This window comes from Salmo salar, chromosome 20 (assembly GCF_965601325.2).
Source record: "Salmo salar chromosome 20, fSalSal1, whole genome shotgun sequence".
Lineage (NCBI taxonomy): Eukaryota > Metazoa > Chordata > Actinopteri > Salmoniformes > Salmonidae > Salmo > Salmo salar.
Window position 1 is genome coordinate 40910447 of NC_138310.1, and position 16060 is coordinate 40926506.

At 43.8% G+C, this 16060-nt stretch overlaps 1 protein-coding gene across 2 annotated transcripts in view; it reads left to right on the forward strand.

Annotated features, from left to right (window-relative positions):
* The window catches only part of LOC106580620 (succinyl-CoA:3-ketoacid coenzyme A transferase 1, mitochondrial), a 184758-nt gene that overhangs the window by 67218 nt on the left and 101480 nt on the right, over positions 1 to 16060 (forward strand). For both annotated transcript variants that reach the window (XM_014161871.3, XM_082966422.1), the window contains exons 8-12: positions 5919 to 6026; positions 6446 to 6560; positions 6793 to 6887; positions 7480 to 7528; positions 7695 to 7767. In XM_014161871.3, the coding sequence (XP_014017346.1) occupies positions 5919 to 6026; positions 6446 to 6560; positions 6793 to 6887; positions 7480 to 7528; positions 7695 to 7767 (440 nt within the window). The remainder of the gene's footprint in view (positions 1 to 5918; positions 6027 to 6445; positions 6561 to 6792; positions 6888 to 7479; positions 7529 to 7694; positions 7768 to 16060) is intronic.

Sequence of the window (16060 nt, forward strand, 5' to 3'; positions counted from 1 at the left end):
AAAAGGGAAAATAAATGAGCATAAATATGGTTTGTATTTACAATGGTGTTTGTTCTTCACTGGTTGACCTGTTGACGGAGGATATTTTTGCAGAATTCTGCATGCAGTCTCAGTTTGATGTTTGTCCCATTTTGTGAATTTTTGGTTGGTGAGCGGACCCCAGACCTCCCAACCATGAAGGGCAATGGGTTCTATAACTGATTCAAGTATTTTTTGCCAGATCCTAATTGGTATGTCAAATTTGATGTTCCTTTTGATGGCATTGAATGCCCTTCTTGCCCTTGTCTCTCAGATCATTCACAGCTTTGTGGAAGTTACCTGTGGCGCTGATGTTTAGGCCAAGGTATGTATAGTTTTTTGTGTGCTCTAGGGCAACACTGTCTAGATGGAATTTGTATTTGTGGTCCTGGCGACTGGACCTTTTTTGGAACATCATTATTTTGGTCTTACTGAGATTTACTGTCAGGGCCCAGGTCTGACAGGGCCCAGGTCTGGCAGAATCTGTGCAGAAGATATACAGTTGAAGTCGGAAGTTTACATACACTTAGGTTGGAGTCATTAAAACTCGTGTTTTAACCCCTCCACAAATGTATTGTTAACAAACTATAGTTTTGGCAAGTTGGTTAGGACATCCACTTTGTGCATGACACAAGTCATTTTTCCAACAATTGTTTACAGACAGATTATTTCACGTATCATTCACTGTATCACAATTCCAGTGGGTCAGAAGTTTACATACACCAAGTTGACAGTGCCTTTAAACAGCTTGTAAAATTCCAGGAAATTATGTCATGGCTTTAGAAGCTTCTGATAGGCTAATTGACATAATTTCAGTCAATTGGAGGTGTACCTGTGGATGTATTTCAAGGCCTACCTTCAAACTCGGTGCCTCTTTGCTTGACATCTTGGAAAAATCAGAAGAAATCAGCCAAGACCTCAGAAAAAAAATTGTAGACCTCCACAAGTCTGGTTCATCTTTGGGAGCAATTTCCAAATGCCTGAAGGTACCATGTTAATCTGTACAAACAATAGTACACAAGTATAAACACGATGGGACCTCGCAGCGGTCATACCGCACAGGAAAGAGACCCGCTCTGTCTCCTAGAGATGAACGTACTTTGGTGCGAAAAGTGCAAATCAATCCCAGAACAACAGCAAAGGACCTTGTGAAGATGCTGGAGGAAATAGGTACAAAAGTATCTATAGCCACAGTAAAACGAGTCCTATATCGACATAACTTGAAAGGCCGCTCAGCAAGGAAGAAGCCACTACTCCAAAACAGCCATAAAAAAGCCAGACTACGGTTTGCAACTGCACATGGGAACAAAGATCATACTTTTTGGAGAAATGTCCTTTGGTCTGATTAAACAAATATAGAACTGTTTGGCCGTAATGACCATCGTTATGTTTGGAGGAAAAAGGGGGAGGCTTGCAAGCCGAAGAACACCATCCCAACCGTGAAGCACGGGGGTGGCAGCATCATGTCGTGGGGGTGCTTTGCTTCAGGAGGGGCTGGTGCACATCACAAAATAGATGGCTTCATGAGGAAGGAAAATTGTGTGGATATGTTGAGGCAACATCTCAATGGGTCTTCCAAATGGACAATGACCCCAAGCATACTCCAAAGTTGTGGCAAAATGGCTTTAGGACAGCAAAGTCAAGGTATTGGAGTGGCCATCACAAAGCCCTGACCTCAATCCTATAGAAAATTTGTGGGCAGAACTTAAAAGGTGTGAGCGAGCAAGGAGGCCTGCAAACCTGACTCAGTTACACCAGCTCTGTCAGGAGGAATGGGCCAAAATTCACCCAACTTATTGTGGGAAGCTTGTGGAAGGCTACCCGGAATGTTTGACCCAAGTTAAACAATTTAAAGGCAATGCTTCCAAATACTAATTGAGTGTATGCAAACTTCTGACCCACTGGGAATGTGATGAAAGAAATAAAAGCTTAAGTAAATAATTCGCTCTACTATTATTCTGACATTTCACATTCTTAAAGTAAAGTGGTGATCCTAGCTGACCTAAAACAGGGTATTTTTACTAGGTATAAATGTCAGGAATTGTGAAAACTGAATTTAAAGGTATTTGGCAAAGGTGTATGTAAACTTCCGACTTCAACTGTAGGTGCTGCTGTAGGCCCTCCTTGGTTGGTGACAGAAGTACCAGATCATCAGCAAACAGTAGACATTTGACTTCAGATTCTAGTAAGGTGAGGCTGTGTGCTGTACCATCACCAATTTGTTGATATATATGTTAAAGAGGGTGGGCTTAAGCTGCATCCCTGTCTCACCCCACAGCCCTGTGGGAAGAACATTTTGTGTTTTTTTTGTTGCCAATTTTAACCTCACACTTGTTGTTTATGTACATGGATTTGATAATGTTGTATGTTTTTCCACCAACACCACTTTTCATCAATTTGTGTAGCAGACCCTCATGCCAAATTGAGTCGAAGGCTTTTTTGAAATCAACAAAGCATGAGAACACTTTGCCTTGGTTTTGGTTTGTTTGTTTGTCAATTAGGGTGTGCAGGGTGAATATGTGGTCTTTCGTACGATAATTTGGTAAAAAGCCAGTTTGACATTTGCTCAGTACATTGTTTTCACTGAGGAAATGTTAATGATAATGCAGAGGATTTTCCCAAGGTTGCTGTTGACGCATATCCCACGGTAGTTATTGGGGTCAAATTTGTCTCCACTTTTGTGGATTGGGGTGATCCGTCCTTGGTTCCAAATATTGGGGAAGATGCCAGAGCTAAGGATGATGTTAACGAGTTTTAGTATAGCCAATTGAAATGTGTTGTCTGTATATTTGATCATTTCATTGAGGATACCATCAACACCATAGGCCTTTTTGGGTTGGAGGGTTTTTATTTTGTCCTGTAGTTCATTCAAGGTAATTGGAGAATCCATTGGGTTCTGGTAGTCTTTAATAGCTGATTCTAAGATTTGTATTTGATCATGTATATGTTTTTTCTGTTCTTTGTTATAGAGCCAAAAAGATTGGAGAAGTGGTTTACCCATACATCTCCATTTTGGATAGATAATTATTTGTGTTGTTTGTTTAGTGTTTTCCAATTTTCCCAGAAGTGTTTAGAGTCTATGGATTCTTCAATTACATTGAGCTGATTTCTGACGTGCTGTTCCTTCTTTTACCATAGTGTATTTCTGTATTGCTTTAGTGATTCACCATAGTGAAGGCTTAGACTCAGGTTTTCCGGGTCTCTATGTTTTTGGTTGGACAGGTTTCTCAATTTCTTTCTTAGATTTTTGCATTCTTCATCAAACCATTTGTCATTGTTCATTTTCTTTGGTTTTCTATTTGAGATTTTTAGATTTGATTGGGAAGCTGAGAGGTCAAATATGCTGTTAATATTTTCTACTGCCAAGTTTACACCTTCACTATTACAGTGGAACGTTTTGTCCAGGAAGTTGTCTAAAAGGGATTGAATTTGTTGTTGCCTAATTGTATTTTGGTAGGTTTCCAAACTACATTCCTTCCATCTATAGCATTTCTTAATATTACTTAGTTCCCTTGGCTTTGATGCCTCGCGTTTGAGAGCGATGTCCTTTAGAGTCCAGGCGAAGGTGGGCACTGCTGCCTTGTATAGGTGGACCTGGTCATAGAGGCTGTTCAAGTCTAGGATAGAGTGGTGGGCCAGGTAATCATTTGGTTTTGAGGCACAGTCATGGGAAATACTTGCGTTTACCCGCTGTATGGTAGCAGGGTATAGGTCTTTTTGTGGTAGCAGAGTGGAGATAACCACTTGTGCATTGGGGAAAGCAGAAGAAGCTTTTTCAATCACTCCCTTCAGTGCTGTGGCCACCCTTTCCTGCTGTGTTCTCAGGTCGTTTGTGCCTGTGTGTATTATTATATGGCTAGGTGAACCTAGTTGGTCCTCAGACAGAAGGTCTAGGGAGCGCTGGGTGTTTGGACACCAGAGTTTAGACACACTGTGTTTGGGGAAAAAGTTTATTTTCTTCTATATATTTCCCATTTGAGTCCATAAGGAGTACAATCTGTGTCTTGTGTGTGTCCTCAGTGGGTGTGGGGTGTTGTCAGGAGGGTTATCAGGGTGGCTGACGGGGGGGTGGTGGTGCACAGAGGGGGTGAGATCCCCTGGGCTTGGGGTTCTTCATTTGTCTGTTCTGCTGTGATGTTGACGTGGTCAGGGTCTGGTGTGGACTGTTCTGCTGTGGTGTCGAGACTTTTGTCTGGAGCTGAGGTGGGCTGTTCTGCTGGCTTCTCTGCCACCTCTCTAGTGGGTTGTTCTCTGTCACACGCCATCCCCCTCACCCTTTCCTCCAGCAGTCTGATCCTCTCCTCTAGTGTTCTGTTCTTCTTTTGCTCTTGCTTTTTATATTGTTGAAGTTGTGTCACCACAGTCCAGAGTGCAGATATGTCTCTCTCTACCTCCAGCTCTCCGGGTCTGGTTAAGGGGGTGTTGTTGTGCTGGACTGTTGTCTGGGTCTGGTTAAGGGGGTGTTGTTGTGCTGCACTGTTGTCTGGGTCTGTGCTGACTGGAGTGTAATCACCTGCTGTTCCAGCTCCACCTGCCTTACCTCCAGCTGGGAAAATGTGTCCTTCATTTCAATGAGGGGCTAGTACTCTGTGCTGGGAGGTTGACTTTCCGCTTGGGGTTGCTCATCTGTGGGTTTATGTAATGAAGATGTCTGAACCGCTCGGGGTGGGGGTATCTTTCTCAAGGGAGAGCTTCTCCTGCTGGGCTAATTCTTTGATTAGGTGAAAGTCCAGCTGAAACTATTTGGGTTTGCCCTGTACCATTACTATTCTAGACTTATAGAGATGTATTTTAGCTGACTCAGAGTCCTCGTTGTCTAGTATCCTGAGTTTCCACCCCTTGTTAACACCCCCTCTCTTAACAGAGGGTTAGTGTGCTAATATAGCACTGTACCATGCCAGGGGATGGTTTGTGTAGAAGATGAGGTTGCTGATGTTCCCATTTGTATAATAGTCAGCAAAAAGTGTCTCTTGATTTTCCATAAGGAGCTTCATTTTGTGATATTTTCTTGCCTAATCATTCTTTACATACACAGGGTACTGTATTTTCATTATCTTTCTATGGCCTCTCCATTTGGTTGGAGTACACTGTGCGACTCTCCTGCCATTGTTGGGCTAAAGGGCTTTGACACATTGGATACATATCTCAGGCAGAACTCACTGTCTCATTAAATAACACAGGGGACTGTATCTCAGGCAGAACACACTCTGGGAGGAATTGATTTAGCAGGAAGCTTTCTGAAAATGTTGCTTAGTAATCAGCTTAGTTGTGAAGCTTTTTAATGAACTTTGGCAGTTGTAATAGCGTCTCTTATGTGGGGTTTAGATTTCTTGCTAAGTGACACAGGAAGTAATGGCGTGTCTATCTGTGTGTTTTGCTCCACATAGTGTCATTCACTGATGGTCGACACTAATGGATTACTGATGATGGTGATGAGGACGATTGTGATGATTCTTGTAACGCCCCTTCCTTAGGTTACACTTGGACCATTCCAAGTCCTTCTGAGAACATTGGGACAGAGCTTGTAATGTAATAACAGTTTTCTCCTTGTGATGGACAGAACCTCCTCCCCACCTTCCATCCCCTCTGATCCCAGGATCAGGCCCTCTCCCCTGGTCTCGACTTCTCTAAAGAACCCTCTGCCCAGCTGAGGCATGGAGGCAGCTTACACCAGGCCTGGTGGTTGTCAAAGCTATAGGGAAATGAATACAGTGTAGTTCCTGCTCCCTGTTGACAGATGAGAGGAGTGATGTTTAAAATCATTTGGTGAATGTTGTATTTTTTTAAATGTGAATGGATCAAAGTGGGTGGGTACAGAGATTGAGGAGTAACCCTGCAGGATCAGTGTTTGGTCTGACCAACACTGTGTTCTTGCTTCATCCCACTGTCCTTCTGTGTAGGTGGAGGAGGTGGTGGACGTGGGTACGTTTTCTGAGGAGGACATCCACATCCCCAGTATCTACATCCACAGGATCGTTAAGGGAGACTGCTACGAGAAGAGGATAGAGGTGGGCCTCCAAACACCACAATGGATTCATACTTAAAGTTGCAAAGTTCTGCTAACTTTCCCAAAATTCCAAGCTTTTCCAGAAATCCCGGTTGGAAGATTCCCGGAACTAGGACAGAATAAGCAGGAAGTTTGGAATTCTCCAGCCAGGATTTCTGGAAAACATGGGAATTTTGTTAAAGTTACTTGACTTCTTGCAACCCTACTTAAACAGTAATACAGTCACTAGTTTGAGTCATAATGGTACTAGAGGGAGATAGAGAGAGCGCTGATGACATCATCAACTTTGTCCAAATATTACAGGAAGTCATCTATAGTTCATCCCTTCCAGACCCATCAGAGTCCAATAGGGAAGTATGTGTAATCAATTGGTACTAAGCAGAGAAGAATGAATTGACTGTTTCTCTCTACACTCTCCAGAGGCGCACAGTTCAGAAGGCCCTAGCAGAGAAGCCCAAACCAAAGAAGGACTCCGACATCGTACGAGAGCGGATCATTCGCAGAGCAGCCCTGGAATTTGAGGATGGGATGTATGGTATCCTTGAACATGAAATGGGACTCCATCGAACCAATCGTCATTGATCTTGTGATATCTGACCAAAAGGCAGCTTAATAGTTAAAAAAAAACTTACCGCTATGAATATCTCTGAGAAACCAAACCTATCAGCTTACCCATGCGTTTGGCATTTGTAGTGCAGAGTTAGAATGAGATCAGTATGTCTGTAATGTATTCAAAGTGTATGTTCTTTAACACGAACCACTGTCAGCTAACCTGGGTATCGGCATCCCCATGCTGGCCAGCAACTTCATCCAACCAGACATCACTGTCCACCTGCAGAGTGAGAATGGCATTCTGGGATTGGTAAAACCCTCATTTGAATCTCTGTCATAGTAACACCATAGTAACACAGTTGACAACAGGTGTTGGGACTCACGTTTGAAACCTGCCGGGTTCCTAACAAACATTGTGGAGATTGCAACCATCTGACGTTTTTTTCTCCCATTCCTTTTTTTTTTTCTCATCGATTCTGTTGTCAGAGAAATTAAAGCAGAAATATGCTAATGCTCATTTGTAAAAATGCTCCCCCCAATTATGAGTGTCAGGTTAAGAGATGTGGTGTCAAAAGCTCCCTCAGGCTTTAGAGAAACAGGGCCAGTTCCTTTGTTGAGGAGAGATAAAATAAATGTCTCATCTAATAAGTTTCCTTTGATTGTGTCTGTTGGCCAGGTTTGATGTGTATAGTGATGTGTGTTGTTGTCTATACAGGGCTCATCTGTGAAAGAGACTTTGGTCTCAGCATGACTCCCTGTCAAAATAAAGGTTGTGAGATCATGCTGGGGTTGAGTGACCACCAGAATCCAAAACTAGTGTGATGAATGTGTGTGTGTGACATCTTTGCATGATGAATGTGTGTGTGATGACATTGTGTGATGAATGTGTGTGTTTCATGTAGGGCCCCTACCCCACAGAAGACGAAGTGGATGCTGACCTCATCAACGCCGGTAAGTGAAGATATATATAAACACACACACACACACACACACACACACACACACACACACACACACACACACACACACACACACACACACACACACACACACACACACACACACCCACACTATCCTATGTTTATGAGATATGTGGACATTTCCTGTTTGTGTGCAGGTAAAGAAACGGTGACTGTGCTTCCAGGGGCTTCCTACTTCTCCAGTGACGAGTCGTTTGCCATGATCAGAGGGTAAGGACATAGTAACCGTCTATTATCTATTCTATTTGGGATCTCACTCATCATGCAGTTTGAAGTGAGTTCACGGAATTTTGCAACCCTATTTGGGCATTAGACCAGAACTCTAGGGGGCTAGGGTGTTATAACAGAACTCTAGGGTAGGGGTGTTATAATAGAACTCTAGGCTAGGGGTGTTATAACAGGACTCTAGGGTAGGGGTGTTATAACAGAACTCTAGGGTAGGGGTGTTATAATAGAACTCTAGGCTAGGGGTGTTATAACAGAACTCTAGGTTAGGGGTGTTATAACAGAACTCTAGGGGGCTAAGGGTGTTATAACAGAACTTTAGGGGGCTAGGGGTGTTATAACTTTAGGGGGCTAGGGGTGTTATAACAGAACTCTAGGCTAGGGGTGTTATAATATAACTCTAGGCTAGGGGTGTTATAACAGAACTCTAGGTTAGGGGTGTTATAACAGAACTCTAGGGGGCTAGGGATGTTATAACAGAACTCTAGGGTAGGGGTGTAATAATAGAACTCTAGGGTAGGGGTGTTATAACAGAACTCTAGGGGGCTAGGGGTGTTATAACAACTCTAGGGCTAGGGGTGTTATAACATAACTCTAGGGTAGGGGTGTTATAACAGAACTCTAGGGTAGGGGTGTTATAACAGAACTCTAGGCTAGGGGTGTTACAGCAGAGCTCTAGGGTGGGGGCGTTATAACAGAACTCTAGGGTAGGGGTGTTATAGCAGAACTCTAGGGTAGGGGTGTTATAACAGAACTCTAGCATAGGGGTGTTATAACAGAACTCTAGGGGGCTAGGGGTGTTATAACAGAACTCTAGGCTAGGGGTGTTATAGCAGAACTCTAGGGGGCTAGGGATGTTATAACAGAACTCTAGGGTAGGGGTGTAATAATAGAACTCTAGGGTAGGGGTGTTATAACAGAACTCTAGGGGGCTAGGGATGTTATAACAGAACTCTAGGGTAGGGGTGTAATAATAGAACTCTAGGGTAGGGGTGTTATAACAGAACTCTAGGGGGCTAGGGGTGTTATAACAACTCTAGGGCTAGGGGTGTTATAACATAACTCTAGGGTAGGGGTGTTATAACAGAACTCTAGGCTAGGGGTGTTACAGCAGAGCTCTAGGGTGGGGGCATTATAACAGAACTCTAGGGTAGGGGTGTTATAGCAGAACTCTAGGGTAGGGGTGTTATAACAGAACTCTAGGATAGGGGTGTTATAACAGAACTCTAGGGGGCTAGGGGTGTTATAACAGAACTCTAGGCTAGGGGTGTTATAGCAGAACTCTAGGGGGCTAGGGGTGTTATAACAACTCTAGGGTAGGGGTGTTATAACTTAACTCTAGGGTAGGGGTGTTATAACAGAACTCTAGGGTATGGTGTTATAACATAACTCTAGGCTAGGGGTGTTATAATAGAACTCTAGGCTAGGGGTGTTATAGTAGAACTCTAGGGTAGGGGTGTTATAACAGAACTCTAGGGGGGTTGGGATGTTATAACAGAACTTTAGGGGGCTAGGGGTGTTACAACAGAACTCTAGGGTGGGGGTGTTATAATAGAACTCTAGGGTAGCGGTGTTATAACAGAACTCTAGGGTAGGGGTGTTATAATATAACTCTAGGGTAGGGGTGTTACAGCAGAACTCTAGGGTAGGGGTGTTATAACAGAGCTCTAGGGTAGGGGTGTTATAACCGAACTCTAGGGTAGGGGTGTTATAACAGGACTCTAGGGTATGGTGTTATAACACAACTCTAGGCTAGGGGTGTTATAATAGAACTCTAGGCTAGGGGTGCTATAATATAACTCTAGGCTAGGGGTGTTATAACAGAACTCTAGGCTAGGGGTGTTATAATAGAACTCTAGGCTAGGGGTGTTATAACAGAACTCTAGGGTATGGGTGTTATCGTAGATCTCTAGGGTAGGGGTGTTATAACAGAACTCTAGGGGGGTAGGGGTGTTATAACAGAACTCTAGGGGGCTAGGGGTGTTATAACAGAACTTTAGGCTAGGGGTGTTATAACAGAACTTTAGGGGGCTAGGGGTGTTATAACAGAACGTTAGGGGGCTAGGGGTGTTATAACAGAATTTTAGGGGGCTAGGGGTGTTATAACAGAACTCTAGGCTAGGGGTGTTATAACAGAACTCTAGGCTAGGGGTGTTATAACAGAACTCTAGGCTAGGGGTGTTATAACAGAACTCTAGGCTAGGGGTGTTACAACAGAACTCTAGGCTAGGGGTGTTACAACATAACTCTAGGCTATGGGTGTTATAACAGAACTCTAGGGTAGGGGTGTTATAACAGAACTCTAGGGTAGGGGTGTTATAATAGAACTCTAGGGTAGGGGTGTTATAACAGACCTCTAGGGTGCTAGGGGTGTTATAACAGAACTCTAGGGTGCTAGGGGTGTTATAACAGAACTCTAGGGTAGGGGTGTTATAACAGAACTCTAGGGTAGGGGTGTTATAACAGAACTCTAGGGTATGGTGTTATAACAGAACTCTAGGCTAGGGGTGGTATAATAGAACTCTAGGCTAGGGGTGTTATAATAGAACTCTAGGCTAGGGGTGTTATAGCAGAACTCTAGGGTATGGGTGTTATAGTAGAACTCTAGGGTAGGGGTGTTATAACAGAACTCTAGGGGGGTAGGGGTGTTATAACAGAAATCTAGGGTGCTAGGGGTGTTATAACATAACTTTAGGGGGCTAGGGGTGTTATAACAGAACGTTAGGGGGCTAGGGGTGTTATAACAGAATTTTAGGGGGCTAGGGGTGTTATAACAGAACTCTAGGCTAGGGGTGTTATAACAGAACTCTAGGCTAGGGGTGTTATAACAGAACTCTAGGCTAGGGATGTTATAACAGAACTCTAGGCTAGGGGTGTTACAACAGAACTCTAGGCTAGGGGTGTTACAACATAACTCTAGGCTATGGGTGTTATAACAGAACTCTAGGGTAGGGGTGTTATAACAGAACTCTAGGGTAGGGGTGTTATAATAGAACTCTAGGGTAGGGGTGTTATAACAGACCTCTAGGGTGCTAGGGGTGTTATAACAGAACTCTAGGGTGCTAGGGGTGTTATAACAGAACTCTAGGGTAGGGGTGTTATAACAGAACTCTAGGGTAGGGGTGTTATAACAGAACTCTAGGGTATGGTGTTATAACAGAACTCTAGGCTAGGGGTGGTATAATAGAACTCTAGGCTAGGGGTGTTATAATAGAACTCTAGGCTAGGGGTGTTATAGCAGAACTCTAGGGTATGGGTGTTATAGTAGAACTCTAGGGTAGGGGTGTTATAACAGAACTCTAGGGGGGTAGGGGTGTTATAACAGAAATCTAGGGTGCTAGGGGTGTTATAACATAACTTTAGGGGGCTAGGGGTGTTATAACAGAACTTTAGGGGGCTAGGGGTGTTATAACTTTAGGGGGCTAGGGGTGTTATAACAGAACTCTAGGCTAGGGGTGTTATAACAGAACTCTAGGCTACGGGTGTTATAACAGAACTCTAGGTTAGGGGTGTTATAACAGAACTCTAGGGGGCTACGGATGTTATAACAGAACTCTAGGGTAGGGGTGTTATAACAGAACTCTAGGGTAGGGGTGTTATAACAGAACTCTAGGGGGCTAGGGGTGTTATAACAACTCTAGGGCTAGGGGTGTTATAACATAACTCTAGGGTAGGGGTGTTATAACAGAACTCTAGGATAGGGGTGTTATAATCGAACTCTAGGGTAGCGGTGTTACAGCAGAACTATAGGGTAGGGGTGTTATAACAGAGCTCTAGGGTAGGGGTGTTATAACAGAACTCTAGGGTAGGGGTGTTATAACAGAACTCTAGGGTATGGTGTTATAACAGAACTCTAGGCTAGGGGTGGTATAATAGAACTCTAGGCTAGGGGTGTTATAATAGAACTCTAGGCTAGGGGTGTTATAGCAGAACTCTAGGGTATGGGTGTTATAGTAGAACTCTAGGGTAGGGGTGTTATAACAGAACTCTAGGGGGGTAGGGGTGTTATAACAGAAATCTAGGGTGCTAGGGGTGTTATAACATAACTTTAGGGGGCTAGGGGTGTTATAACAGAACTTTAGGGGGCTAGGGGTGTTATAACTTTAGGGGGCTAGGGGTGTTATAACAGAACTCTAGGCTAGGGGTGTTATAACAGAACTCTAGGCTACGGGTGTTATAACAGAACTCTAGGTTAGGGGTGTTATAACAGAACTCTAGGGGGCTACGGATGTTATAACAGAACTCTAGGCTAGGGGTGTTATAACAGAACTCTAGGCTACGGGTGTTATAACAGAACTCTAGGTTAGGGGTGTTATAACAGAACTCTAGGGGGCTACGGATGTTATAACAGAACTCTAGGGTAGGGGTGTTATAACAGAACTCTAGGGTAGGGGTGTTATAACAGAACTCTAGGGGGCTAGGGGTGTTATAACAACTCTAGGGCTAGGGGTGTTATAACATAACTCTAGGGTAGGGGTGTTATAACAGAACTCTAGGATAGGGGTGTTATAATCGAACTCTAGGGTAGCGGTGTTACAGCAGAACTATAGGGTAGGGGTGTTATAACAGAGCTCTAGGGTAGGGGTGTTATAACAGAACTCTAGGGTAGGGGTGTTATAACAGAACTCTAGGGTATGGTGTTATAACAGAACTCTAGGCTAGGGGTGGTATAATAGAACTCTAGGCTAGGGGTGTTATAATAGAACTCTAGGCTAGGGGTGTTATAGCAGAACTCTAGGGTATGGGTGTTATAGTAGAACTCTAGGGTAGGGGTGTTATAACAGAACTCTAGGGGGGTAGGGGTGTTATAACAGAAATCTAGGGTGCTAGGGGTGTTATAACATAACTTTAGGGGGCTAGGGGTGTTATAACAGAACTTTAGGGGGCTAGGGGTGTTATAACTTTAGGGGGCTAGGGGTGTTATAACAGAACTCTAGGCTAGGGGTGTTATAACAGAACTCTAGGCTACGGGTGTTATAACAGAACTCTAGGTTAGGGGTGTTATAACAGAACTCTAGGGGGCTACGGATGTTATAACAGAACTCTAGGGTAGGGGTGTTATAACAGAACTCTAGGGTAGGGGTGTTATAACAGAACTCTAGGGGGCTAGGGGTGTTATAACAGAACTCTAGGGGGCTAGGGGTGTTATAACAACTCTAGGGCTAGGGGTGTTATAACATAACTCTAGGGTAGGGGTGTTATAACAGAACTCTAGGATAGGGGTGTTATAATCGAACTCTAGGGTAGGGGTGTTACAGCAGAACTATAGGGTAGGGGTGTTATAACAGAGCTCTAGGGTAGGGGTGTTATAACAGAACTCTAGGGTAGGGGTGTTATAACAGAACTCTAGGGTATGGTGTTATAACAGAACTCTAGGCTAGGGGTGGTATAATAGAACTCTAGGCTAGGGGTGTTATAATAGAACTCTAGGCTAGGGGTGTTATAGCAGAACTCTAGGGTATGGGTGTTATAGTAGAACTCTAGGGTAGGGGTGTTATAACAGAACTCTAGGGGGGTAGGGGTGTTATAACAGAAATCTAGGGTGCTAGGGGTGTTATAACATAACTTTAGGGGGCTAGGGGTGTTATAACAGAACTTTAGGGGGCTAGGGGTGTTATAACTTTAGGGGGCTAGGGGTGTTATAACAGAACTCTAGGCTAGGGGTGTTATAACAGAACTCTAGGCTACGGGTGTTATAACAGAACTCTAGGTTAGGGGTGTTATAACAGAACTCTAGGGGGCTACGGATGTTATAACAGAACTCTAGGGTAGGGGTGTTATAACAGAACTCTAGGGTAGGGGTGTTATAACAGAACTCTAGGGGGCTAGGGGTGTTATAACAACTCTAGGGCTAGGGGTGTTATAACATAACTCTAGGGTAGGGGTGTTATAACAGAACTCTAGGATAGGGGTGTTATAATCGAACTCTAGGGTAGGGGTGTTACAGCAGAACTATAGGGTAGGGGTGTTATAACAGAGCTCTAGGGTAGGGGTGTTATAACAGAACTCTAGGGTAGGGGTGTTATAACAGAACTCTAGGGTATGGTGTTATAACAGAACTCTAGGCTAGAGGTGTTATAATAGAACTCTAGGCTAGGGGTGTTATAATAGAACTCTAGGCTAAGGGTGTTATAATAGAACTCTAGTCTAGGGGTGTTATAATAGAACTCTAGGCTAGGGGTGTAATAATAAAACTCTAGGGTAGGGGTGTTATAACAGAACTCTAGGGTAGGGGTGTTATAACAGAACTCTAGGGGGCTAGGGGTGTTATAACAACTCTAGGGCTAGGGGTGTTATAACATAACTCTAGGGTAGGGGTGTTATAACAGAACTCTAGGATAGGGGTGTTATAATAGAACTCTAGGGTAGGGGTGTTACAGCAGAACTCTAGGGTAGGGGTGTTATAACAGAGCTCTAGGGTAGGGGTGTTATAACCGAACTCTAGGGTAGGGGTGTTATAACAGAACTCTAGGGTATGGTGTTATAACACAACTCTAGGCTAGGGGTGTTATAATAGAACTCTAGGCTAGGGGTGCTATAATATAACTCTAGGCTAGGGGTGTTATAACAGAACTCTAGGCTAGTGGTGTTATAATAGAACTCTAGGCTAGGGGTGTTATAACAGAACTCTAGGGTATGGGTGTTATCGTAGATCTCTAGGGTAGGGGTGTTATAACAGAACTCTAGGGGGGTAGGGGTGTTATAACAGAACTCTAGGGGGCTAGGGGTGTTATAACAGAACTTTAGGCTAGGGGTGTTATAACAGAACTTTAGGGGGCTAGGGGTGTTATAACAGAACGTTAGGGTGTTAGGGGTGTTATAACAGAATTTTAGGGGGCTAGGGGTGTTATAACAGAACTCTAGGCTAGGGGTGTTATAACAGAACTCTAGGCTAGGGGTGTTATAACAGAACTCTAGGCTAGGGGTGTTATAACAGAACTCTAGGCTAGGGGTGTTACAACAGAACTCTAGGCTAGGGGTGTTACAACATAACTCTAGGCTATGGGTGTTATAACAGAACTCTAGGGTAGGGGTGTTATAACAGAACTCTAGGGTAGGGGTGTTATAATAGAACTCTAGGGTAGGGGTGTTATAACAGAACTCTAGGGTGCTAGGGGTGTTATAACAGAACTCTAGGGTAGGGGTGTTATAACAGAACTCTAGGGTAGGGGTGTTATAACAGAACTCTAGGGTATGGTGTTATAACAGAACTCTAGGCTAGGGGTGGTATAATAGAACTCTAGGCTAGGGGTGTTATAATAGAACTCTAGGCTAGGGGTGTTATAGCAGAACTCTAGGGTATGGGTGTTATAGTAGAACTCTAGGGTAGGGGTGTTATAACAGAACTCTAGGGTATGGTGTTATAACAGAACTCTAGGGGGCTAGGGGTGTTATAACAGAACTCTAGGGTATGGGTGTTATAGTAGATCTCTAGGGTAGGGGTGTTATAACAGAACTCTAGGGGGGTAGGGGTGTTATAACAGAACTCTAGGGTATGGGTGTTATAGTAGATCTCTAGGGTAGGGGTGTTATAACAGAACTCTAGGGGGGTAGGGGTGTTATAACAGAACTCTAGGGGGCTAGGGGTGTTATAACAACTCTAGGGCTAGGGGTGTTATAACATAACTCTAGGGTAGGGGTGTTATAACAGAACTCTAGGATAGCGGTGTTATAATAGAACTCTAGGGTAGGGGTGTTACAGCAGAACTATAGGGTAGGGCTGTTATAACAGACTCTAGGGTAGGGGTGTTATAACAGAACTCTAGGGTAGGGGTGTTATAACAGAACTCTAGGTTAGGGGTGTTATAACAGAACTCTAGGGGGCTAGGGATGTTATAACAGAACTCTAGGGTAGGGGTGTTATAACAGAACTCTAGGGTAGGGGTGTAATAATAGAACTCTAGGGTAGGGGTGTTATAACAGAACTCTAGGGTAGGGGTGTTATAACAGAACTCTAGGGGGCTAGGGGTGTTATAACAACTCTAGGGCTAGGGGTGTTATAACATAACTCTAGGGTAGGGGTGTTATAACAGAACTCTAGGATAGGGGTGTTATAATCGAACTCTAGGGTAGGGGTGTTACAGCAGAACTATAGGGTAGGGGTGTTATAACAGAGCTCTAGGGTAGGGGTGTTATAACAGAACTCTAGGGTAGGGGTGTTATAACAGAACTCTAGGGTATGGTGTTATAACAGAACTCTAGGCTAGAGGTGTTATAATAGAACTCTAGGCTAGGGGTGTTATAATAGAACTCTAGGCTAAGGGTGTTATAATAGAAC